This window comes from Micropterus salmoides, unplaced genomic scaffold, assembly GCF_014851395.1.
Source record: "Micropterus salmoides isolate LMB-PRFRI ecotype aquatic unplaced genomic scaffold, ASM1485139v1 Ms_hic_scaffold_3846, whole genome shotgun sequence".
Lineage (NCBI taxonomy): Eukaryota > Metazoa > Chordata > Actinopteri > Centrarchiformes > Centrarchidae > Micropterus > Micropterus salmoides.
The window spans coordinates 3406-30930 of record NW_024043202.1 but is presented as its reverse complement, the minus strand read 5'-3'; the positions used below and the strand labels follow the sequence as shown (position 1 = coordinate 30930).

General features: G+C 39.5%; 2 protein-coding genes across 4 annotated transcripts; one reads left to right on the top strand and one right to left on the bottom strand.

Moving 5' to 3' along the window:
* Positions 1-206: 206 nt before the first annotated feature.
* Positions 207-18101, bottom strand: LOC119885005 (peroxisomal acyl-coenzyme A oxidase 1-like). 3 transcript variants are annotated; one of them, XM_038695272.1, is made up of 14 exons: positions 17867-18101; positions 15612-15771; positions 12009-12169; positions 8226-8333; positions 7850-7969; positions 7584-7699; positions 6824-6993; positions 6156-6318; positions 5012-5202; positions 4092-4271; positions 3258-3363; positions 2715-2858; positions 2114-2320; positions 207-546 (listed from the first exon to the last, which is right to left on the bottom strand). In XM_038695272.1, exons 1-14 carry the CDS (start codon positions 17973-17975, stop codon positions 496-498), a joined length of 1986 nt encoding a protein of 661 aa, XP_038551200.1. In that variant the 5' UTR covers positions 17976-18101; the 3' UTR covers positions 207-495. The 3 variants fall into 3 exon arrangements, with proteins under 3 accessions (XP_038551200.1, XP_038551199.1, XP_038551201.1); XM_038695271.1 differs by lacking the exon at positions 12009-12169 and adding an exon at positions 14009-14169 and having other exon boundaries at positions 17867-18100; XM_038695273.1 differs by lacking the exons at positions 15612-15771; positions 17867-18101 and adding an exon at positions 14009-14143.
* On the top strand, positions 18082-26920 carry LOC119885006 (CST complex subunit TEN1-like). The gene is made up of 3 exons (XM_038695274.1): positions 18082-18349; positions 25839-25996; positions 26338-26920. Exons 1-3 carry the CDS (start codon positions 18102-18104, stop codon positions 26487-26489), a joined length of 558 nt encoding a protein of 185 aa, XP_038551202.1. The 5' UTR covers positions 18082-18101; the 3' UTR covers positions 26490-26920.
* The last annotated feature ends 605 nt before the right edge of the window (positions 26921-27525 follow it).

Below are 27525 nucleotides of genomic sequence, written 5' to 3'. Positions count from 1 at the left end.
CAAACAGCACAGTATCTTTTCAAATACCATGTTGGTCCTTGTAAGGCGAAACAACCAAACCTGATTTTGCTGTTGGTCTGTTCCTAACAGTAAAAGGCTCAAACATTATGTAATGTTCATAATATGAACTCAAATGGCTCAAAATGATGATTTCATTTGAGATTTTTAGATATCATTTTCTATTTTTGTGGCTTTGTTTCCATTTCACTTTGTTTTACATTGTCCATCCCCTGTTTACAGCCCACTCTTGATTCCCCCCCACATCATTACCCAGGAGAAGCTTGCTGTCTACCTTGCTCCAAAATGTATTCCATGTATATCACGTATACAATGGCGTTTAGGGAGGCTGATTATGGTGTTCATTTTGACAACATATAGATTGATAGAGTAGGAAAGGCTAAATTCCTTCAGATTGGTGACGATATGATGGGCTAATGCTGCCTGTACACAAAGAGTTGAAGGGTCACAACCAGGAAGTAAGGTTCAAAGGTCAGCTCACAGTTTGGACCGCAGCGGCTTCAGGTACTTGTGGAAGGATTCATGGACCTGGGGAAGAAAGGAGGTGTGGATAATTTGTTAAGCTCAAATACTAAGAAGCGACATAAAGAAATGTATATACAATCATACACGCGATCTTCCTGATCACATCAGTGTAGGATGGTATTTATGACTACATTTTGTGGTTTGTTATGGGCATCCTGATGCCAAATGATTGTGGTTGACCATACAGAGCACAAATGCAAACGTGCAAGCTTGGATAGTCAAAGAATTATTATTATAATTATTTAAGTTACTCCATCTTATAGTTCTGTAATCTGTAAAAATTATTTTTCTTATTTTACACCAAAATAGTAATGCTATCACGATTCCAAACAATAAAAACCACCAGTTTAACACTACTGCCCCTGCCAACCGATCCTCTCGCCAACAGATACACACACATTGAGAAGCTAAGATCTAAAATTACTAATTTCTTGAGACTCTGTCACAAACACATGTTGTCACAGCTATAGTAACTTATCTGAATAGTGATATGAGGCACTGAATTTAATTAATTTAACCACAAATGAGATAAGAATTAGGTTGGTAAAAAGTTACACAGTGCCACAGCGGAGGGTTTCTAGGGGCTGGTTAAGATTTTAGATTAGCTTAGTCAGGCAGATCTGCTCGGGGCTTCACTGATTATTGAACACAAACACACCTTTTATAACTTTATTCACTGATTTTGGTGAAACTGGATCATATTTTATGGATTTTATAGATGGACAGATAGCTTTAAAGTAACTGCTAACAGCTGCAAACTGTAATTTTACCTGATGTTAGCTAGTTAACTCAGTTAGCTGTGCAACTACAGACCCTATTAGCTTAGCTGACACTGCTCAGACTGGGAGCTGGCGCTCCGGGGAAGAGTTGGTATTTACACCGCTAGCAAAGGAGCTTTGGCTCGTCCAGAGGAGGAGGTTTTCAGGCTCCCGGTCCGGGAAGAGTCAGCTAGCTAATGGGATGTCTAGCTGCACAGCTAACTTGTCCCTTTTCCATGGGATGGCACCTGCGCAACTCGTCTCGACTCTTCTCGCCTTTTTGGTTTTCCATTGGGCAAATCTAGTACCTGGTAGGTTTTTTGGTATCACCTCCGTCGAGGTTCCAAGTGAGCTGAGGCGATACCAAAAGGTGATGTGAAAACACTGCAGACTACTGATTGGTCAGAGACAATCGTCACTATTCACTGATTCATCATTGCAAGTATTAAAGTGTGTGGTGCGTGGTGTGGGTTGCGTTGAACATTAAATCACGGCAGATTCATGAGGCGCTGCTTGCATAATAGTTCCCCCCTTTAAGTATTTCGGTTCAGTTTCTGAATGTGACTATTTGTGAACCTAAATGAACTAAAATTGATCACAATCTCATTGCATAGTTGGCGTAAGGAAAAGACGTCCACTTAGGCACGTACCAGCAGAGCGTCTGCAGGTCAAGTTCAATGGGGTGCAGGTATTTAGCATATAGCATATGTTGTGGCCTGTTGGTAGTTTTATGGCCATAAGCCTTAGCACTAATTCAGTCCCTTAGGCCTACAACAAAAAACTTTTTCTCTGTACCATTTGACTTGACTGACCTCTGTGGAGTTCAGTGGTGAGCTGCGAGCCCACTCAAACATGTGCTCATAGACGTTCCCATCATATCGTCCCAGGACCGAATTTAGCTTCTTGTCGTGAGTGTCAAAAGCATCTACCAGTGCCACAGCATTGGGCCTCAGTTGAGACAGCAGCTCCTTGATTCGCACAGAAACCTGCAGCACCTGGGGCACACTCAGCAGTCCATCCTAAAATAAAACAGATGTGGATGAACACATGCGGCTGGATCTCAAACAGTGAGGAAACAGCAGAGACAGCGGTTTGTCCCTGTGAAAGTACATTTTCTGACTTCAGAGCAAGCAAGTCTTATCTCTTATTTTTATCTAATTTGCTTTATTTAAATCAGCCATAAAAGACACCTACCACCCAGGTGTTCATACCCAACACACAAAGACCTCAGAGACAAAGAGGCACTCAGGGCTGGTTTTTCATATGGAAGCAGACAGTGAAACTGGCAGACCAACAGCACAGGGCTTACGCAAATAACCGAAGCAGCTTTGCACAATGAGTGTGTAACACCTGCAATAAGATTAACTATTGACTACGGATCATGTTGTTTCTATATGTTATGATTTTTCTGACCTGTAGGAAGTCTCCAGAGTGATTTGTGATGCCATGCAGGGCATAGAGCAGAGCCAGGGTTGACAGCACTGAGTGTATTGCTGTGTCGCTGATCTCCCCCAGCTTCTCGGTAAAGAGCTTCACTACAACATAGTGACAGTGGGCCTGGAGACCAAAAACACGGGGACACGTCAATGGATGAAAGAGACTTAGAGCAACAAATAAGAAAGAATGTGGCTGAAAAAGAAGAAACAATGATGAACATTAGCAGGATCTGAGTTTGACTTAAAGCAGCATCAGAATGACATACTGGGTTTGGGAGGTCCTCATCAATCTCTGCGAATCGAAGTCGAATTTACATAGGACAAGTAATGCATAGCACTGAAATATGTTGCTATTTACTATAATTTCAATGATGAGAAAAATCAAGGAAATGTCTGTAATGCCCCTGTAGAATGTAGGAAGGTCAACGTAGTGAGATCTTTCGTGAGCTCTGGCTTCATGACAATATTCATGCTTTAGCCACACTCACATGCGCGCGCACACACACACAACTGAACTTACATCTGAGGCTCTGACCAGGTCGATAGCACTGTTGTTCCAGGCGTCCTCCTGGCTCTTCCTGCGCTGCAACTCCTGCTGGATGCTTTTAGCTGCCAGCTCTACTAGACTACAAACACACACATTACCTGCATTAACCATAGATTATCACAATATATATTAACACAAATTGATAAAAAAAAAATCGGGATACCTCCCCAGCTTTAACAACATGCTGACACACATGTATCTACAGAGGCTGTCTCTTTACATGAAAATCTTTTCACAAATTGACCATCACCAATCACATCTATATTTTTTATAGGTTGGAATATGTTGAAGAGATCATGTCATCGGTGTCAGAAACACAGGCGAAACAATTGCTCATTGTCCTTTGCCTTCTATCTCTCTATTGTCTGAACTGGCAGACCACATTTAGTCGTCCTCCACCAGACTGGCTTAGCCACTGTTTATGCTCACCACACAGCTGACACCGACTGCCAAATGAATTTAGATTTGACTAAGGCCCACAGTATTCAGGGAAGCATATCATGTTAGAGAGTGAAGGCTGAAATATGGCGCATAGCAGAGAACAGCAGATGTGGGCAGACCCTGAGAGGACTATCTGGGTGACAACAACAACTGAAGCACTGGCCAACCCGAACGCCTGAGAAAAATATATTACACACTACTTCAAAAAATAAAGTTAAAAATTGTTTAAGAAAGTAAATCATAAATGTATACAATGAAAATGTGGAAAATAAAGGATATGAAATGGCAAAAGGCATTAAATAACTAAACATGACCATAGTACAAGCCACTTGGTCACTAGTTTTCTCTACTGCTTTCGTCTCTTACATCGCAGCTCGCAGTTTGTAGACCTCCACCAGGCTAGCAAGGTCATTTATGTTGACCACGGTTGGTCTGGCAGCGACGGGCTGAGGCTGGACCCTCTGGTGCTCTGCTTCATTCAGGTACGACACAATGCCACTGAGCTGCTGTCCTGCCTTAGCCTGCCGGTAGCTCTTCACCAGGTATCTGCATAGATAAAAGTACTTAGGTGAGGGGTAAACAATTAAACATGGGTGCACGAGCTAGCTAATGAACCATTTGTATTTTAAATCATGGAAATTAGCCATTCACAACACTTTTAGTCTTTGTGCTTGTACTGTTCAGGTATGAGCTCATTGGGTAATTTAACATTTCAGGAACTGTTGGCACTTCCTTTTCAGGAAACAATGTCCCTTCAAAAGGACAATATCACGTGACAGGATTTTGAATCTGAATCTGTGACATTTATAGCATCCGTGAACAAAAACTATAACAGGTATCATTTAAGGACATAAAATGTGACCTTTGTTTGCTTTTGCTGTGGGAGGAGTGCGGGTGTGTCCCCTGCATTTTCGGTATGGTAGGGCTGCTGAGTGGGAGCATGTTTATGTCTGCATGTGTCTCTGTTTGTGTCTGTCTTGCTCTCATTCTATTTAAGTGTGCAACAAAAGCGACACGTGAAAAAAGCTAAATCTTCAGTGAGAGTACCGCTGTTTGAGTACTACAGACTCGGTAACATTTAGTAGATATACTCTAAGTTTAAGTGGTACAACAAAAAACAAAAGCAAAGTAAAATTAAAACATAGCTGATAACTGTATGAGCACTCTAACAACAAAGGCATCTCTGGTGTGTTTGCGTCAGAATTGAGTAGAGAAGTTGGCAGGCTGTGAAATGGTCCTGGTGAGGTGTCACATTTGTGGTCATACATTTCTGTGTGGCGAGCTACCTTGCAGTCTGCAGCATCATGACTGTGTTCTCTCCCTCGTAGGTGCATGTAGGAGTAAACTCAACGTAAATGTCTGGCAAGGCGCTGCTGCGAGAGTAGCCGTGGCCACCGCATGACATGCGGCACACCTCGATACCAGAGTTGGTTTCCCACGTGGTGAATGCCTTCAGTCCCGCAGAAAGGGCATGGAGCTGTAGATTGGAGAGCAAAAAGGGTGAAAATAGGTTCATGTAAGCCTAAAATAAAAAAAAACAAAATCAAATAAATATGACAGCGAGCTCTGACAATATAGAACGATGTAACAGCCCACATCAATTTATGTATGTACTACAATTAGCTGTGGATGGCAAATTTTTATTTTCAATATAAGTTCCTATATTTCAGTATTTAGTATTCAGTTTACAAGTATAAAAAGACTTTACAACTGGAAACTGAAATATTAGGCACAGTTGCTCTCTGTGGACCTGTTATGAACTGCAGATAAAACTGAAAAGAAGAGAGCACAGAACTGTGAGGACCCAAGTGAAAACCTTCTAGCTCAGTCAGAAAACAAAAATGTAGAGTCATTTCCAAGATATGCAACTGAATTTCTCACTCTTTACTCGTAAATAGTCTACTACAAAATATTTTAGCTTCAACTACAATAGCTGTAGCCAATGTTGTAAATACTGATTATCAGGGTTTGCTAGGAGTGGAAAGACCTTGTGTGAAAAAAAAAAAAAAAAAAAAAGTCTATTGACGTGACTAAAAAATGAAAAACAGAAAAACAGTGGGCACGAGGTGTGGTTTCAGTATTATGCTATTTGCAAATTGATTTTACGTTGCAGCTCTTAATTACGGATTCCAGACGGAGGGATAGAAGCGTGTATAGTCAGTATTTAGTAGAATAACTATAGTTTTGTTTGAAGAATTTGCAAGCTGTGTCTGCTTTCATATTGAGGGACCAAGCTGGCATTGATGCCAGAAAACAAACCTTTCCGGAGTTTAGATGATTAAACTGGGTTTTGCTTGTAGCACATGACACTCACCACACATCTCCTCAAGATAGCTGGAAAGACTTTACCTACAACCCAGACAGTCAATGTGCATCATCCTCCACCAGTCAGTCATCAATAATTCCTAGATGTGTATGTCCAGTCAGTACCTCAGGCAGTTCACTGAAGTCCCCCTCGTTGATGTCTCCGCTGATGCGGTTGTAGGTCTGCTTCATGTACTGGCCGACAAAAGTGAAGGCATAGGCCGTAGCAAGCAGAGGGAACAGCTTGTACTGCTGCGTCTGGTAGTCGAGGATCTGGGGCTCTGGCTCTCTGTGGGACAGAAACACCCAGGTTTGACTTTTCAGTATTGCATAAAAGGTTGCACTTCCCTATTATACGTGAGGATGTGGTAAGAGACCAAAGCACTGTAAAACCAGGGCCATTTCTATTTGCTGTTGGAATTATGTTGTTTTCTAAACCTCTGACACTGACCCTTGAGTCTATTGTAAATTTCATGTGCTGAGTCATCTTTTCTAGGTGACCTATCAAGACATTATCATAATTATTGTGATTGTATTCACATACCACATCATCTGGTCCATATATTTACTGTATAGTCCTCCATGTTCTTGAATTGTGTTTTCTTGATCTTAAAATTAAGGCTGAAGTTTACCATTCAGTTAAATAAAATAATTTATTCACAATTTGATTCTTTGATTTGAGACTTTTCCCTCACATAAATGTTTTACACTCTCTTAAAATGAAGTGCTATATTTGTTTTTACTGTGCAGCTGTTTGCTCAAGTGCCTTGATGCATTCCTTTGTATTGACTGACCCCGGCCGGATTTCCGACTGGTGACGAACAGAACTGTAGCGGATGGCGATGGTGCAGGACTTGGCCAGGGCCGAAGCTGACTCGCCTACGATCAGGGAGCGGATGAACACCATGGTGCCGTAGGTCAGCTTGGAACTTGGTGGCTTCACATAGGTTCCATCTGGCTCCACCTAGTGGACAGACAGAGTCTTTCTAACGGCAGATCCTTCAGGAGCAGAAGTCTCACTCTAAATGCAATATTTAGACTCAGTTTGTTATTACACCAGCTTATTAGGTACACCTAGCTAAAAGTAATGCTTTCATATACAACAATCTTGGAATAAATTCTGCCTTCATGAAGCACAATAAGGTTCAGCTATAGTTGAAACTGTTTTAGACTGGTGTTAATTTAACTGTATGGTCATTATGGAGGATTCAGTTTGTGGTGCTGTTGAATTGCATTGTGTTATTCTGACAGATGTTTCATTTCGTCTAACTCATGGGAGGTACTGTAGAATAAATATCAGAAATATCTCTGTATAATGCAATGCAGTTCAACAGCACCACAAACTACATTCTTTCTAAATGACCATACAGTTTAATTAACACCTCTACATCTCTACACATTATAACATAAGATGAGAGATGAGACAAGACTATTGCAGGACCGTTGTATTAAGCTGCATTACTTCCGACAGCAATAACAATGTAATCAACTTAAAAAGTTACATAAACCCATTTGACCTCAGGGAAATTATCAACACAAATGATGTCACATCACCTTGGCATATTTCATCAGCATGTTCTCCCGTGGGATTCGTACATTGTCTAGTTTCAGGAAGCCATTGTCCACTTCATTAAAGCCAAACTTGGGTCCGATATCTCCAACCACAATACCTAAGAGAGAAGGCGAAAAAGAGAGAGCAAGCGAGTGTGTGAGCAAGAATGACAGTGACAGAAAAAAGGCACACAGAGACAGGAAGGTGAACAAGGGACTGACTTTACCATAAACACCACATCCAGAGAGACATCACAGACGGTTGTTACCTGGCAGGGGTTCATGGGTGCTCATATCGCGGATGGGTACGATGAAAGCATGCAGACCGTGGCCGTTTCCCTGAGTGTAAAGCTGGGCTAGAACTATGGCATGGTTTGAGGTTTTTCCAACTAGAAAGACAGACAGAGAGGGTGAAAACTAGTTTCTTTTGAATTTCACTGAGGTTTTTTAAGCCTGACACAAAAATGAGGGGAAAAAAGCACTGTATATATTACTATGAAAAAATATTCATAAAATTATTATTATTCATCATTAAATTTCTTATTTATGCTCACATGAATTCTGATACTAGGCCACTTCTAGCCATTAAAATAACTCTCGGGTGGCCTTAACACTGTAGAGACATGACAGCGTGAATGTACTTACGTCCTCCAGGCCACCACTTGATGGAGCTGACTGTGGGACTGTTCAAGACAAACTCCTGCGTGGCGGGGTCATATGTGGCTGTGGTCTCCAGCCCTCTGAGGTGAGTGCCTGGAGAGAGACAACAAATCAAAGCCCACCAAACACATACATACAGAGCACACAGTTGAAAAGAATGACTCTTCTGCATCAATTATCAGAAAAAAAAGACATAAAACAGTGATAGAAAACATATTTATCCCTTGACAGTTTGTATCTGAGCTCCTTTCAAAGAAAAATAAAATGGATGAAGCCAAAATAAAGGACCGAAGCAGTGCACTTGTAGGTGTTTGACAGACCCAAAAACATATGTAACAATCATATTTTAAGATTAATCAATACAGGCTCTGTCTATGGCATACTGCGCACAGAATTAACATCTGATACAAACAAAACAGATCTAGAAGGGGGGTGTACACTACTCAGTTTTCAGTCTGAATGTTTTTTTTCCCAAGCAGGAATATGTATCTTTGGTGGGAAGCCAAACACAGATCTTATCCACTGCTGAAACAAAAACAATCTACAATTGTTAGTAAAGGAAACATCAAATAAAAGGGTGGGTAAGAGAGCATGAGAGATAGATTGTGAAGGGCTATCTGATGTAGGTATGGAAGATTTTATTGAACTTTAATATTTGTAACCCACAGAAAACAATCCACAAATGTGTACTATGATGCGCAAATATTTCACTCTCTACAAATGTGTATTTTTAGATTTGTGATGGGTAAAATCATATCCACAAAAATACAGAGTGACTTCTACACACACAAAAACGTTTTTGCACATTTGCAGATTGCTTTCTGTCAATTTGTGGGTCATGTTACATTTGTAACTTCCTTTTTACACATTTGTGGAATTTTGTCCAATGTGTACTGCGGAGATCTGTTAAAAAAACCCCACATGTCACTACCCAAAACATGTATTTTTACATTTGTGTTGTGTAAAATCATATCCACAAAAATACAGTGCAGTTTGCAAATATGTACAATTTACTCTGTACACACATTTTAATTTCACATAAAGTGTTATTTATGCATTTGTGGATCTGTTTTTACACACAAAACAGTTTTTGCACATTTGCGGATCATTTCCTGTCAATTTGCAGGTCATGTTAGATTTGTGACTTCCTTTTTACGCATTTGTGATTTTGTCCACTCTACCACAGAGATCTGTAAATGTGAGAGCAGTTTATTAGCTACACCAGCAGGGGGCGGTAGCGAAATTGCCTCTCATGAGTTGTAAGAATATCCATTGCATTACCCAGGGTCATCTGTTGTAAACAACTTCTGCTTCTGAGAGACAACTGAACTCTTCTCTATCTAAACTTGTGTGTGTGTATATATATATATATATATATATATATATATATATATATATACACACATACACATACACACACACACACACACATACACACACACACACACACACACACACACACACAAGTGTATATAGTTTACGATTGGATACTTTATCAACCTAAATGACACAACTAACACAAATTAGACCACAGATCTCCATTTGATAAGATTTTGTCCCAGACACGCTTATCAGAAAGGATATTGCTTTTAGATGTTTTATTACAGAAAGTGTATGAAACCCATTGTTACTTATGGATGGAATTATGGTGAAAACTATTTATTCTTTTAAATTTACTGTTTATTACCCTTAAGGACCCCTGGTGGTCCAGCAAATGGCTATTCATTTATTAGCTGCAATAGGGCTAGTCTGATAAAGTGAGCATTGCCCCTCATGTTGTCCAAGTTGTCTCCAGTATTTAGGTGTCATTTAACCCTACTCATAAGCTTTACAAAAATTCATGCAAAAGCTCAACGGAAAATGGACATTGTACTTTTGCGGACCGTAACCTTATACATAAGATTTATAATAGCTCCTACAAACAGTAGGTACAACAGTACTCTGAAATGTAGTCTATTTATTTAAATATAAATGTAATAAATGTAAAACAAATGCAGTGATAAAGTATTCAATAGTAAACTATATACACACACTTGTACAGAAAAATTTAAAATTTAAAGTCCATTGGTCCATCAGAAGTTGTTGACTCCTACAGATGACCCTGGGAACTGCAATGGATATTCTTACAACTCATGAGAGGCAATGTCGCTACCGCCACCTGCTGGTGTAGCTAGTAAACTGCTCTCACATTTACAGATCTCTGTGGTACAGAGTTGACAAAATTCCACAAATGCGTAAAAAGGAAGTCACAAATGTAACGTGACCTGCAAATTGACAGGAAATGATCCGCAAATATGCAAAAACTGTTGCGTGTAATAATAGATCCACAAATGTGTAAATAACACTTGTTGTATGTGAAATTAAAATGTGTGTACAGAGTAAATTGTATATATTTGCAAATTTGTAAATTTTATTTTTGTGGATATGATTTTACACAACACAAATGTAAAAATACATGTTTTGGGTAGTGACGTGTTTTTTTTTTTTACATATCTCCTCAGTACACATTGGACAAATTACATATGTCACATTACCCACAAATTGACAGAAAGCAATCTGCAAAAACTGTTTTGTGTGTAGAAGTCACTCTGTATTTTTGTGGATATGATTTTACACATCACAAATCTAAAAATACACATTTGTAGAGAGTGAAATATTTGCGCATCATAGTACACATTTGTGGATTGTTATATATTTTCCTTTGGTTTTGAAACTGTTACATTTGTCAACTGACACAAGTGGTCAGCGTGTTGTACATAAATTTAACCACAGCAAATATTTGACCTTCAGTCTTAAACAAAGTGCTGCTCACATGCAGTTCGTTCAAAGCAATGGGTTTTACAATGGATATTTTGGTTGCATTAACCATTTTGTTATCCTTTAGCAGCTTAGAAAATGGGATTTGTCTACAACCTGTCCGCCTTCTCGTGTAGCTTTCCCTTCTCGACTGCATTTACTCATTTACACAAATGATGACAAAGTAATGACATCTAGTATGTTAAAAAGACTTGCATGTAAAACAACAAACTTTCACAGATATTTATTAATTATTAAAAATGTTTATTACAAATACATAATCAAAAACTAAACTAATACAACTAGTAAACTAACAATCTTGTAGCACCAGTTTGTTTTTGCATTTAAAGGTTCAGTGTGTAAGTTAGTTTAGTGGCAGCTAGTGGTGAGGGTTGCAAATTCACTCACCGCTCACCCCTCTGAAAGCACGTAGGAAAGGCTACGGTGGCTGACGCGCTCTGTCGGCTCTTGTACTAAACAACACATGTGGTCCTCCATTTGCCCTAGTTTCTCTTCTTTTCTTCCTTCTAATAAACCAGACGATTACTACTACTGATACTACTACTTCTTCGTTCGTATTCAACGTAGTGATGAAACGCGCTCTATAGAGCAGCTTGTCTTTTTGGGCTACTGTAGAAACATGGCGGTGCAACATTGTGACTTCCATGTAAGTGGACCCGCGGTGTATGTAGACAGAAATGTCACATTCTCAGGTAATAAAAACACATCTGTCCATTATACAAACCACTGAAACCACCACTGAAATGTAGTTATGTATATTATATGGCATTTCTGTCAATAGATCCTCCTTAATATTACACACTGAACCTTTAAGTACAATCTATGTAAACGTTATCATTACTACACAGTTTTTGGGGTCTTGGCAATGGCAACGAAAAAGCAACAAAATAATCCCCATTTATGGACAGGCCTACACAGGCCTGATATTTTGGACTGCTCTGTTCATTTTACCGTGGCCCATCTCAGTCTGAGCGTAGGTGCCGATGATCTCTAGGTTCCAGGCAGGCATGAAGAAACGGTCCATTTGTTCTGGGGTGGCCTGGTTGAGCAGTGTGGGCAGGAACATCCCCAGATGGAGATCCAAAGGCTCTGGCCTGTTGGCGTGCACAGACCTAGGCCACGCAGGACAGGGGCACATGGAAAAGAAAAGGTGGTAATGCAGAAAAAGGCAAAGGGGGCGATGCACGGGGGCATTATTGATGAAAGCCATATCATGGAAAGTTTAGAGCCTCACAGATGCGTGAAGAGAGATTTTTTTTTTTTTAAAGGAGGGATTATGGGTAAGTGTTGATATGCTTCAAATCAATAAGAAGTGAGGGATGACATAAAGACAGAGGTTGTGAAGGCAAGCAATAAAGACGGATGTGAGAAAGACAAATTAAAACAGCTTGTGAGCATATCATGGATATTGGAAGTGATTTGATCATATGGTCATAATTCAGCTAGAAACTTCCCATATTCACATTTCATTTAAATCTGTCTTTAGTAGCTGTATCATTAAAATTCCCCCGCCGTGTGAGAGTTCGAATACCTCAGTAATGTAGAGTACTGAAGTCTTAGCCGACTCTCAGTATAGGCCTAAAGTTTTGGTATCAAACTCCTGATTCAGCTGCCCCTTACATTTCTTTACACCAAGTGGTCACATGTAAACTACCTGGCTGTTCAACTACTTTGGCAACACACAGTTTGAGTCTCAGGGCCAGTCACTACACACATGACAGAAATAATACAGATATTATGGACACTAAAATGAGGTCAGATAACAATGGATATGCAAGTTGTAGACATATTTTTAAAAGAGCCCTTTAGGCAACTATTTTGATTGATTGATTTGATTAATTGCTTTTTTATTTGAGAGATTATTTGGAGGTATATGACAGACAAAACAAGACATTAAGTCAACTTTTGTTCTAGGATATTGTGATGGGCATATTGATTAATCAGATTAATAATTAAGATATTAACCGATAATGAATTATAGTCGTTGCCCTAGAAAAGTGGTGACGGGCACATTAGGTCACGACATAAATTGTACTCTAGGACTGTGGCCCAGAATTAGGCCAAACTTGCCAAAACACAGGTGAACAAAATGTTCTGTTCTAAACTTTCAATGTAGCTTTGCACAGATAAAACACATATTCCTATGACCACCCACTTGGCTTTTTTACAGGAAGGCAACAAACAATAGCTGGCCTGGCCTACATTCTCTCTCATCATAGAGTTGTCAGCATCTCAGATTACAAAGAGACATTCAGAGGCTACAACTCTGCCTCATTATGGCTCCCAGACCACATCATTCTGCAATTGTTTGTCCTTTTCATGCAGTTTCCAATTCCAGTCAACTTCTTCACCATTTCTGGTCACTCGAAATGGCAACAGCCAAAACCAAAGACAGACTAGATTACTCATTAGAATTCTTTGGAAACAGAGGTCATCATTTGCAAACAGATGGAAAGCAATCAAGACACAGCAATCAACAAAATGCGCACAAGCTTCATCATCAGTGCATTATCATTACATAAAGGGGGATGAGAGAGTTGTGAGTAGGGAAGAAGTTGAACTACCTAATGTTGATGGGACTAGGTTTTGGAACATACAAGACAAAACTAATTTTATTTGAAGATACTTCTAACTCTGAAGGTGTAAGGGGCAACCACTAGTGAAGCGATGTTAATAACGTCACAGAACAAAATGTAACGTATGAACACAGTTGTCAGGAATTACATGCAACTACTTTTGAACTTTCTACATGATTTGGATCTGTCAAACATTTACAAGAAATCACCAGAGTTGCTCCTGGTAGCTAAACAGCTTTCCAAAGCTGCTGGAATGGGCCTCTTTTAAACCACATATTCCAATTTGTGCCGTTTTATAACAGCACAGTGAAGTTGTGTCTGAGGGCCTCAAAGCACAAGCAAGTATATAAGTTAAGGGCTAAGTCCAGGACTGACCGTGACCCATCTCAGTTTGGGCATATGTGCCAATGACCTGGAAGGACTCTGCCAGAGGTAACCATTTCCTGGACTGCTGAGGGTCACACTGATTGTGCAGGGTTGGGAGGAACATGGCAAAGTGTAGCCCCATGGCCTCATGATGGTTGCCCTGAGCCATTCTGGGTGAAAGGAAGGTATAGGATACATAACTGAAGTTCAGACTTGCTGTCACTCAAAGGTTGTGTAACTGATGTCTTTGCTGACTCACTCATGTAATTGAAGCAGACAGATGGGACGAGGTCCAAGTTTATCCCACACATATAATTTAGTGTCTTGTTTAGACATGGTACTCCAACTGCAACTGACAACTAAGACTTCTAGATAAAATAATAAAGTCTCCGGTTGAGGTACTTCATCGTTACTGGCAGCACATTTTTCTTATTTACTTTACCTTTTAGAGCAATGACATGGAGTGGGTTTTCCACTGGCCAAAATGATTGACTTGTCAAGAGGGCAAGCAAAGTACAAGAAGTATTAATGTGATCCACATCTAACCTTTTTAAGAACAGGAGCAATTAATAAGATGACTGTAAAAAAAAATTTATCTGCATAAACATCAGAGAGCAGAGCAGGAACAAAGTTGGACCAAAATCTCAAAAGTCTTGCAATATAAAGAGTATCAGTTTAGTCAGTCACTATACATACAAACCAACTACTGAAAGTTACTACTGGAATTTCAGCAACACATGTAGTCAAAGTTATGTTGCACAGAGCTTAACTAACATCTGTCTGATATTGTCGACAAAAAGGTCATAAAAGGTAGTATTTCTTGAAAGGAAAATCTATTACATTGTACAACTAGTGAAAGCTGGCAGCTTGCATACCCTCTGACACAGTTGTAATCTTGTGATGAACCTTGCTCTAAGTTTATTGGATCACTCCAAGGCCACACACGGCAACACAGATTTTTGGACAAGTTACATTTCCAAACCATCCTGTTGAGTGGTTGTTTGATACAGTAACAGGACAGCTGTGGAAAAAAATTCATCATAATAGAAAGTCCACTGTAAATGGCTGTTATAATGGTGCCCAAGCTACAACTTACATAGACTTATACATGAAATTTCAACATAACATTGGTAATGTAATTGTTTACAAACAAACAATGCAGGTATATTATTTGATTGCAGCCAGGGTGTGGTGGCATTACAGCCAAAATTGTGTAACATGTCACATGTCAAGTACATACATTATGTGTAACTGATCAAGTGCTCACCCTAAATCCTGACAGTACTATATCTGACAGGGCATAAAAGTTTGCTTTTTCATAGTCATAGTTAGTATAAGCACATACCGTGTTTGTCAACTTAAGCTTTACTGCAATTGTGGAAAGCATTTTAATTGTTCACTATTTCCCTCTATTAAATTTGAACAGGTGAGCATACACAAGTGTAAATGACTACCATTACACATCATTTCTCACTCTTTGATATTTCTGAGTGTACAATGTTACACTCCTCATGTGCCTGAGTCACTTAAGCCCCTCCATGTTTATTTACCTCTCCTAACAGCAGATCTGACTGTGTGTGGGCAGGGTGCAAAATTGTCCTTTACCACATACTTCTTATAGCAGTAGATCTCCTCTGGGTCTGCAATTCCATACTCTCTGAGCTTCAGGATCATTTGGGCACTTTTTCTAACAGCCTGGTCATAGCGCTCACTGCGGGACAGGAAGTTTGGGTCCTCCTCGTGAAAGTCCGGATCGCTGAAAACCAGCGACTCTACAGTAAATATGGAAATTAAATCAGAAATGTATATTTTAGTCTATACAGCTGTTGCAGTCTATACAACTGCAAGTAAAGTAAGGAAAGACCTATCTTATGTTTAACTGGACATTTGCAAAAGGCTATCAAAATGCGTTAATGTGTACCCACTAGGCCTGGGCGAAAAATCGATTGAATGAATTAATTCGAATTTTTTGTTGCGGGCGATTTAAAAAATAAGTAAATCGAGTTTTTGTGTAATAGCACATTTTTGGCTCCCCGGGGTTTCCGTAGTGTTCGTTTCCCATAGCGACAACATCATACACTAAACAGCAACAGCAAGCGACAAAATGGCTACCGGTGAGAGCGGGAAGTTTGTTCCCAAGAAAGGAATAAAGTCATCTGTTGTTTGGAACTGGTATGGGTTTGCTGCGACAGATGTGGAACAACAGACACCACGCTGCAACATTTGCCTAAAGCCTATCGCAGTGAAAGGCAGCAGCACCACAAACCTATTCCAACACCTGAAACAGAGACATCCAGCCGAATATGAAAAATGCCAGTCTCTCCGCGATGAACAAAGCCGCACTGACCAACAAACCTTATTGCTTTCCTTAAGTAGGGGGGGAAATCGGAAAAAATCGTAAATTGAATTAAAGTAAATAAAATCGGAGATTTTATTTTTAGGCCATATCGCCCAGCCCTAGTACCCACATTTGAAAATGAGTACTAAGATTTGTAAGAGTGTATCGAATAGGTCTGCACAGTTAAATGAAATATTCTCAAAATTGCAATATGGCCAAGCGCAATATCCAAATCACAGAAGGTGCAATTTTGTGATGAAGGTAAAATGTGTGAAAAAGTACTGTAGCACTGCAGAGATGCCCCGGCCAACACATTTTTGTTTGGTACAGACCCCAACAAAAGTCACATCAACATGATTTTAGTAGTTTTTTTTCAGTAAAAATGAAAATTGTGATGCAAAAATGATCAATCCCACAAGATCCAGACTATGAATTAAGACAGCTTTTTTTTTCTTGGCAAGGATCCCAGCCCCAAAGCATGGTGACACCAAGGCACATTGCCACATTTATAGATTTTAGAACTGCAACGATTACTCGATTAATCAATAAGTCAGGTGGACAAAAAGCTAAACAAAACTATTTTGATAAATTCACTTATCGTTTTAAGTAACAAAACAAACAAACAAAAATTAGCTTATACTCTGATTATCTGCTGATTTTCTTGGTCTTCTAAAATATCTTTGGGATTTGGACTGTTGGTTGGACAAAACAAGACATTTGAAGACGTCATCTTTGACTCTGGGAAACTCACTTTTTCACATTTAATAATAGATAATAATAATAATAATAGACTCATTCATTCATTCACTTATATAATACACACTGACAAATTTCAGAATGCATTTGCATAATTGGGTACACTTTCAAAAATCTGTCCCTCTACATATATATGAAAAATACATCCGGTCTTATATTACATGACCTGATCTTTCTCAGGAGTCGTGGGGTCAGTGGCTTTTAAATTATATCCACACTGACACAGTCATAACGTGGGTTGTTCTCTGCTACCTACAACGCTGTATGTTGCCAGTAGAGGACATGAATCTAGTATTATAATCTCTGCAGTGTGAAATTCAGAGAACTTGAACTTTGATACCCGTGGTGGTTGACGTTAAGTTACGTCCGTTACGTCATTGGACAATGAACAACTTTTACATACTTACTTACTTATTTAAGGATGCTTGAAAAAAATACACACAGGTGCCGAATTCACCTTTAGGGCATACCAAATCACCCCAACACACCTGACTTCAGAAATACCACCTTAAACGGACCTAAGGGGAGATATGTTTCTAAATAACGTTATCCTAAAAGTTTGGTGCAATACAGGACAATGTCGCCTAGCGGCCGTAGAGAAGGAAGGTGCTAGCAACTCTTGCGGCTGCAAACATCCATGAATTCATGTTTGAGTTAGCTCCTTTTTCTCCACAATACTCTTACAAAACAGCATTACGATCACCATCACATCAAGTGTCGACAATAACAAGCACAATAACTCCTATCGGGCAAGGAAGACAATTTAAACTCACCAATTTCTCGCCTTCTTTTGGTCTTTTCTGGGCCCCCGTCCAAAATGTTTGTCAGTTTCTCGACGTTAAAAGTCGCGTTTTGCCGCTCTTTCATAATATCGGGATTCATTGCTCTCAATCTGACTGAAAACAGGTTTTATAGTAAAACGTATAAACAAGAATAGGGTATGGAAGAACCGAAACAATAACCTCCGGACACTCTCAACCTGACGGGTCCAACTGAAACGGCCTCCTCATGGCGCAGCCGCAGAGAGGTCGACAGAGGCGGAGACAAACACGTCATGTGACATGTACCCGGAAGGACACGGCCTTCCTTCACCATGCACTTTATTCACATTATGCAACCATATCAGATTTTCAGGTTTTTGTCCAAGACGCTTTTGTTTTTACCACCATGCTTCCAGCAGCTGCAGTCTTTCGTTTCCCCTGGGAAGTAAACTCTGGAGAAGTGCAGGAAGGAGAGTCAGTGAGAGTATTTGGCAGGTGGGGTTTGTTACTCGTAGCACATCAGTTTTGATGCTCTGTGTGGAAAATAACATTTATATTTTGCAGCGAATTTGCTTGATACAGGGCAATTTCTGCATTATGAGATTATACATCAGAAGTTGCAATCCAAGTAAAATACAATATTTTTTATTTAGATCTGGTCTGGATGAAGAAAAAATAGTGCAGCATCACGTTTTTCATATCTAAAACTGTTATCAAATTTTCTCTAGTGTCTATATGTTAAACTGTGCAAAAAAACATGCAATCATTAGTTTTTTTCAGTATTTAACTCGCATAATAAAGGTTTCATAAATCTCAGACTTGGCTTAAAACAGTGCAATCAAACTCCATGTTAATCTGGTCCAGGCTCAAGTGCAGTTTCTTAGCTAGACCCACTGCAATTTTTTTGTTACAAAAAGGCAAAATGTGTCTCAAAATACCATTTTATATTAAATATTGTCATGCAGCAGTGATGTCCTGGCCAGCGGCGTAATGTAGTAATGATGGGCCCTTGGGCTACACCGTTACGAAGCACAAGCGCACACACTGTGTTTGTGTCTAGAAGGGAACCCTATATTGTCAAATTTATGTGCCTTATTTCCTCGTTTTGCCATGGTTTAACAACTGATAAGATTAGATGCAGTAAATACCTCATTTAAAGCTCCTTAAATTGATTTCTTTCCATATTAACATTAGTTTTTCCTCGATTGTTTACACACATTTTCTGAACTCTCAGAACTCTACACACAAATCAAAAAACACACAATGGGCAAAACCCCTCAATTCTCCTGCAAAATGAAACTTTACATTCAAAACAATGTTATTTCTTCTCAAAATGGTATTTTGTTTTCAAATGACACACACAAGCCATCATATGAATAGACATTCATAAGAACCAGTTGAACACTGATGTGCTCAATGTAAAACACTTCTCCATTCATCATAATGACTTAGGCCTTTTTTTGTTCAGTGTTACACTTACTACAGACAGTACATACATAAGTGTGTTGTAAAATATTTGAGAATATTGTTTTTATACAGAACACAAATACACAGTAACAAATATATTTTATTTGTCCCACAAAAACAATGTACACAGTGTACATCCCATTCCCAACCAACAAAGTTGCACATACAAAAAAAGAATTTACTGTACACAGTTACAGTAAAAAAATAAAAATAAAAAAAAAAACCCCAACCTAAAAAAACTATGCTGCATCCTCTCTCCTATTGCGGTCTGGCCACAGCACCTCATCCACATCACAAACAATGTTTTCCCTGGCCACGCAGCGGGGGAAATATCGCCTAGCATGGCGATTCCAGCCATGAAAAGCATCAGCTGCTATATCTCCACATGCATCCTCCATAGCTCAGAGAAGAGGTATACGCGTTTGTGGATTTCGGTCATACACTTTCCATCTCCAGGCAGAAAAAAATTCCTCAATAGGATTGAAGAATGGAGAATATGGAGGGAGATAAACAACTAAAAAGCGTGTTTGGGCAGTGAACCAGTTACGAACCAGAGCAGCCCTGTGGAAACTTATGTTGTCCCAAATGACAACTTACCTGAGTTGCTCTGGGCCATCTACCTGATCTTGTGGAATGAGTGTGTTGTGTAGGGTGTCCAGGAATGTGATCAGATGGGCGGTGTTGTAGGGGCCAAGGGTAGCATGGTGATGGATGACGCCGTGGTGGGTAATCGCTGCACACATTGTGATGTTCCCTCCGCGCTGGCCAGAGACTTCAACAATGGCACGCTGGCTGATGACATTCCTTCCCCTCTTTTGTCTTTTTGTGAGGTTGAACCCAACCTCATCAATGAAGATGAACTTGTGCTCCACTGCAGCCACCTCTAGCTCAAGGACTCTCTGAAACACACATGACAATATCAGAAATAGACATGGAGTGGTCACTATTGTGAAGCACAATCATTATGATTACAATATTGAAATATGTATAATTTACTGTATACAATGTTGAGAGTGTGCGTCAATTGTGGGACTCACTTGCACATAGTTATATCGCAATTCTTTGACTCTTTCTGAATTGCGTTCAAATGGCACCCTGTAGACCTGATTCATCCTGAGATGATTTCTGCGCAAGACACGGTCCAGTGTTGATAAGCTTACCCTATCAATATTTTGAAATATGTCATTGTTTTCTGTTATTTTTCTTTGTATTTGCTGTAATGTTATGGCGTTGTTTTCTAGGACCATGTTTATGATTTAAGTTTCCTGTTCAGGAGACAGAAGACGTTCCCGACCACCTTGTGTTGGTAATCTTTCAGTTCTGCCAAACAAATACTGTAAATACAAAGTAGGTATACATTTCCTTAATACTTGAAACATACTTTACAGTATTTTTACAGTCCTACAGAACAGTCCATTGGCAATACTGTACTACTGTACTCATTGAGTACTGTATTGATATGCAGTACTGCAATTTGCTAGTGAGAGTAGATTTCTTACCTATTCTCATTTCGGAAAGTCCAGATGATGGATGCTACAGTGTACCTGCTCAGATTTGGCTGTACTCTTTGCCCAGCCTCCCTCATTGTTAGACCATGGTTGATCACATGATCAACCAAAGTGGCTCGGATCTCATCAGAGATTACGGTGGTGGTGGTGGTGTTCGTCCTCGTCGTCCTCCTCCTCCTCCTCTCACTCTCGCCCTCCTCCTCCTCTCACTCTCGCTCCTCTGGCTCTGCCTCTGTTTCCAATGTTGGCATCCATTGCTCCCTTGAAGAGCTCACCTGTTGCCCTTTTATGCTAAAGCTCTGATTCCTAATTGGAAAACTGTGTGACGGGTGTTTGCCCTTGTGATGAGTCAGTGTGCATATTTGAATGGCAGTGTGTTCCTTGTGAAAACAAGATATTTTCTGCATGAAACTTGTGCCAAAAGCAGAGAATTGTGTGTAGTGTTGTGACAAAAGTGTGTTTTAGAACTGCAATTTGAGTGTAAAGCAGGAATTGTGCTTTTAGTTTAGCAGAATTGGTTCAGGGGGTTGGTGAATGAGTTACATGTTGTGGTCATTGTGTCTCAAGTACCAGAATTTGTGTGTAAACAATTGAGAAAAACTGTAAATTCAACAGTTTTCTTTGTGTGTGTCTCTCTCCAACACACACACACACACGCACACACACACGCACACACACACGCTGCTGCTGTCTAAAGTAAAGTACCATCATTTGATGGTTTTTATAGTTGGACTGTGTCACCTAGACATTTGTATTTGCAAAGTACAGAAGTCAAAGGAGCATGGCCAGTGCTGTCATTGTCAAAATCCGTCACTACAAACAGCTGAGAGCAGGAGTGCTGAAAAGACGCAGACTTTTTCGGGGCAACTTCAGTACAATAACCTCCTGAATCACGACAACCACATTCTTCTTCGACAGAGAGGCGAAACATTATGGTAAATAAGAAAGAAAAGTGGCCAACTCATAAACAACACCATGTCCTGAAAACCGGCCAGCTACAGCGCACACACAGTTTAATACCCACACGCACATCCACAGAATTCACACAACAGGTAGACCTACTCAGCAGCGAGCTGACCATGGAATGATAACGGCCTTTAAAACAGCCACACCACATCCACTGATAAAGCACGTGTAAAGTTACTCACCTATTTGATAGGCATCCGACGAGCCTGCATTGAGCAAGATCTTTGACAATGTCCTCAGTAATCCAAAACAGTCTTATTTAGGAGCTTTGCGACCCTCTCAGCCTGTTCCTTTCTCTCCTCTCTCTTCTTGAAACTCAATGGCAACACTCCCAGCCTGCACGTGTGCTCTGTTAGTCTACTGTTCAGATTTTGCCTTTCACCCGATTTCTGGAGTCTTCTCGTCAATTGTCACATGATCAAATAGAAACGTAAGATTGGGCAGTTATTTACATATTACCCACCAATCATCAGTGTATATGTAGCTATGTGACACAAATACCAAAGAAAATAAGACTAAATTCATTCTGTTGAATCTGTGGAATCTATTTTTTGATATTTCACCATGTACCATAGCCTACTGCTTGCTACAGACTTTTGTGTGTAAAACTACTGACTGCAGTCAGTAATTTTACTCACAAAAGTCCATGGTGTTCGACACCACGACAAAGGGGGACATGCGCACATCAGTGTATATATAGCACTTGATCACAAATTTCAAATTTAGGTTGAGATGAGATGGGTGTCTCCTTTTGACTGATGAGACTCTATGCATTTATACCCTGTAACTGACAAAGACCAGCTCGTAACTCCCATCAAGGGCCCCTAGTACAGTGCGGGTCCCAGTGCAGCTGCACTGTTTGCACTGTCTATACCTACGCCCCTGGTCCTGGCCTACACACATACATAAACCTCATTCATTCTACAGACAAAACATCTTGGTTTGGTCCAAATCCTTGCAAAAAGCACATCATAACACCATAATAACTGATGAAAATGAGAATAATTATGTAAAAATGATCATTATCATATATATCTGTCAAAATAATTACTACATAATTTTTTTTCAAATTTTTTAAGCCATTATATAAATCATACATATATACCATTTTAAATATATCTGTAAATGTTTAACATCAGTAAAGTGTGATTCATGAACAAACCCTAACCAAGATTTTTTTTTGTGTCTAAAGCTAACTAAACCTAGAAATATGTTTTTGTGAAACAGTTGAAGCTTCATCCTCAGCACTCCACCGTGCAAAATATTTTATTTCAATATATAATTTTAGAATTTTTGTTTATAATGTTTGCTTTGTGAGTAGTATAAAGGGAACTACAAACATCATCTCATTATAAAAACCCTATAAAATAACAATGCATTTACCTTGTGGTAATGAATATTCTTAGGGGGCTTGATCGATGTAACACGGGAAAGTAAGATAGGTCTAGCTTGGAGTCATTAGCTGACCCTGCAAGAGTTCACTGACCATCCAGCTCAAGTTATTTCATTTCATGTAACTGTCCTTGTTAGGGAGGCAACAGTTAGACTGATTAGGTAGAGACAGTATCTCAGGCGTCAGGCTAGCAGATATCTGTGTTCTCTGGGAATCTGAGTACAATTCATGGATAGTAATAGATTCCAATTTGACATAGCATTGGAGCCTAAACATCAGATATATTTGTTGTTCTAGGTTAAAGGCCAGCTAAAGATTACCTAAAAGGGAAACCTACAGGAACTAGAGGGAAGACAGAAACATAAAAGGGACCAAAAGATGTTATCCTTCAGATTTCAATGTGTTCACATGTTGTATGCTGGCACTGTATCTCCTCGGCCGGGCTCAATAATCCATGCTGTGTTCATCAGTCTCTGAAACTTCTTCATCACACCTGAACCTGGCTCGCAATATTTCTTCAGCACCTTGTAATGGTGATTTGTTTTATGTAAAATCGTAGTAGTAGTAGGATAGCTGTCAGATAGAGTGGAGAAGTATAAAATAGCAGAAAATGAAAATAAAAGTTCAAATTTGTCAAAGCTGCACTTGAAGTGAATCTATGTAACTTAAAGAAGGAAAAACACAGTTTTCTTTTTAAAAATGAAACCTTTAATTCATAAGCAATAACATGCAATATTGATCTGTTCAATACACTCAAGTTTTTAGCTAATACAGCCTTGCTTGGTCTGGTATGACCGAAAGCTTATTGTAGCCTTTGTTAGCTCATATTTTTAGCTCATATTAGCAAGTTTCAGATGGAAACTGTTGTGGAACTGACATTTCTGAGTCAGTTTCCTGACTTCATAACTCTTTAAAAGTACAGCACATACACTCACCTAAAGGATTATTAGGAACACCTGTTCAATTTCTCATTAATGCAATTATCTAATCAACCAATCACATGGCAGTTGCTTCAATGCATTTAGGGGTGTGGTCCTGGTCAAGACAATCTCCTGAACTCCAAACTGAATGTCAGAATGGGAAAGAAAGGTGATTTAAGCAATTTTGAGCGTGGCATGGTTGTTGGTGCCAGACGGGCCGGTCTGAGTATTTCACAATCTGCTCAGTTACTGGGATTTTCACGCACAACCATTTCTAGGGTTTACAAAGAATGGTGTGAAAAGGGAAAGACATCCAGTATGCGGCAGTCCTGTGGGCGAAAATGCTTTGTTGATGCTAGAGGTCAGAGGAGAATGGGCCGACTGATTCAAGCTGATAGAAGGGCAACTTTGACTGAAATAACCACTCGTTACAACTGAGGTACATGGATCCATCATGCCTTGTTACCACAGTGCAGGCTGGTGGTGGTGGTGTAATGGTGTGGGGGATGTTTTCTTGGCACACTTTAGGCCCTTAGTGCCAATTGGGTATAGTTTAAATGCCACGGCCTACCTGAGCATTGTTTCTGACCATGTCCATCCCTTCAATCATTTCAAATTGGTTTCTTGAACATGACAATGAGTTCACTGTACTAAAATGGCCCCCACAGTTATCAGATCTCAACCCAATAGAGCATCTTTGGGATGTGGTGGAACGGGAGCTTCGTGCCCTGGATGTGCATCCCACAAATCTCCATCAACTGCAAGATGCTATCCTATCAATATGGGCCAACATTTCTAAAGAATGCTTTCAGCACCTTGTTGAATCAATGCAACGTAGAATTAAGGCAGTTCTGAAGGCAAAAGTGGGTCAAACACAGTATTAGTATGGTGTTCCTAATAATCCTTTAGGTGAGTGTAAATCATAAGTCATATGCTTAGTATCACAAAGGCCGAGTGCAACAGATGCAGTTAAAAAGGTTTATTATGATCAACAAAACAGGCTTATGTATGAGTACATGGTGAGAGTACAAACACAAGTGTACAGTGTAAAAACACAGAGTAATCCAGTGCTCAGACAGAACACTCACAATCAACGATGACCCCACAAGGACTGAACACAACTGAGGGCAATATACAGAGGCACACCACACACATAATCAGGCAGGGCAATTAAACACAAGTGAGACGCATTTGGAATCAAGATAGACAGGAAACAAAGCTAGACAAAAACACCAATCACCAAAATTACAAAATAAAACAGGAAGTAAAGCTGCAGACAATACACAAGCATATAACTAAATACAACAGAAAACAAGGAAGCAATCAATGCTCAGCTCTGTGTTCAGCCAACAAGAACACAGAGGTAATGGGTAAAACAAAAAGGGCATTTAACAAAATAACAGAAAACACCACACTCAAATCCAAGGTTGTGACACTTGTTACATTTCACCTCCTACATTATCATTGTTGACTGCTGTTTTTGTTGTTGTTGAATAAATTAGAATACGACTTTATTGTCCACCTTGGTGGAAATTTGTCTTTGGCCCATGTGGCTGTTTAATGCAAAGACATCACATAAGAAGAACAGTGCCAGTGTGATTACTCAAAGAAATAATGTTATAATACACAAAATTACATTTGTTATAATTATAATACACCTTAAAAAGAAAAGATTAAACTGTATCATCCAGGCTGACTTAGACATTAAACCCAACTGTTCAATTTTTCAGACTTGTCTGCTATCAGCCTGAGGAGTCCAGGGCTACACTGTCAGCTCAGCATGCTTCAAAAGAGCACCACGTGGTCGTCCACACCGTGTTTGTGGAGCCCTTCAACCCAATAATTGGGGCCCAGTACTTAGTTCTGGGTGAGGTAGAAAATGCTCAGGGTAAGGAAAGACTTTCTTTATTTGGAATTTCAAACAGCAGTTTCCTATTATTCTTGGATCCACTTATCAACGAGAAATTGACTGGCTATCTGAAAGTAGTATCACCAGATGTGAAATTGTATATGATATATATTATATGAATATGATTAGTATATAAATAGATTTTTATAAGCTGTCAAGTTGAAATAGAACTTAACTTACCTTTTTAATATCATTGTTTGTGTGCCTCAATTTCACCCACATTAATTAAATTAAATCTTGAATCACTGGACCCATTTAAGAAACATCCAGGACTCTTTGCCTCTGTCGCCTTCTTTTATCTGTATCTTCTCGTCTTACAGGGGTTGGCGTGATGGTCCGTGCCCGTGTGCTAAACTGTGTTGATGGTGTAAACATTGCTCTTCTACAGAAAGCCATCAATGAGCAAAGGAGCTTCTTTGGGGAGAGGGAGCGTACACCGAGTGATGCTGCACAACCTGCACATACAACGTGATTAGGGTCTTCATTCATCAAGTTTCCCAGGGTGCTCATTGAGTATCAGGACTACCAGTGCTGCCAAGATTCACTGGAGTGCTGTTGTGTGAAAAGTGTAAAAGACATAGATGTACTGACTAAATGACTATCATGTCTACCTCTGATCATAACAGCTTTCGGCACTGTATCAGTCCTGGGGTTGCTATTTGATAATTACAGCCCCAAATGAATGGCTTGACATTAGGGTTGCATGTGTGTTCAACAAAGTATTACTAGCAGATGCTTTGGGCCATGACATGAATATGGTACATTTTGTTAGCCATGTTGAGCTGTCTGATAACAATAGGTTTTTCAATGCTGCAAATTTTAATGGTGGGAGTTTCCAGTCTTAACATTCTCGATGTAACTTTGTGGTCTGATATCTTTCAAATGCTTTAAAATCGTTACAATAGATGTCATGTATGGGTCACGTAATATAGATTTAAAAAAACCTGAATGGATATATTCCACTCACATTAAAATGGGGTTTCAAAATTCAAACACTCCTATCAAACACTTACTACTGATCAGACAGCTGAAAAGATATTTATTAGATACAATTTAGCAGCTAGGTGTAGCCTGGACTATTATATAGGCAAGGACTTGCACTGAAGCTCCACTAGCAGAATAAAAATCTTACTGGTTCCCAACCTTTTAGCTTGTGATCCTTCTTAATGTGAACTAAGGCTTAAATGATTCGTTTATTAATCTGTTAGTCCATTCACAAAGAACAATTTTGATAGTTGATTGCTGTCATGTTTCATACATAAATGCCATATATTTTTTAAATTCCTGCTGGGCCAATAGGAAGATTGGCTGCTTTTCTGTCTTTTCCTTAATGGCATGGTTTTGGACTCTTGGTTAGACAAATTCAACAATAGGAGGATGTCTGATTATTTGTAGTTTGGGAAATTGTTATGGCCATTATCTTCTGAAATTTCGTAGACCAATTATTAGATGACAAAAAACCACTGCAGCCCATGTGTGTCTGCCCGATCTCTTACATTTTCATTTGA

What these genes read in the sequence shown, in the direction of transcription:
- LOC119885005 (XM_038695272.1), bottom strand. Translation starts at nt 17,975, where the DNA reads ATGAATCCCGATATTATGAAAGAGCGGCAAAACGCGACTTTTAACGTC. An exon ending in GAGATCTACTGCTATAAGAA is followed by an intron (nt 12,170 to 15,611) that starts GTATGTGGTAAA and finishes TGCGTGGCCTAG; the next exon opens with GTCTGTGCACGCCAACAGGC. An exon ending in ATGATGCTGCAGACTGCAAG is followed by an intron (nt 4,272 to 5,011) that starts GTAGCTCGCCAC and finishes TTATCTATGCAG; the next exon opens with ATACCTGGTGAAGAGCTACC.
- LOC119885006 (XM_038695274.1), top strand. Translation starts at nt 18,102, where the DNA reads ATGGCGCAGCCGCAGAGAGGTCGACAGAGGCGGAGACAAACACGTCAT. An exon ending in TCAGTGAGAGTATTTGGCAG is followed by an intron (nt 18,350 to 25,838) that starts GTGGGGTTTGTT and finishes TCAATTTTTCAG; the next exon opens with ACTTGTCTGCTATCAGCCTG. An exon ending in TGAGGTAGAAAATGCTCAGG is followed by an intron (nt 25,997 to 26,337) that starts GTAAGGAAAGAC and finishes CTCGTCTTACAG; the next exon opens with GGGTTGGCGTGATGGTCCGT.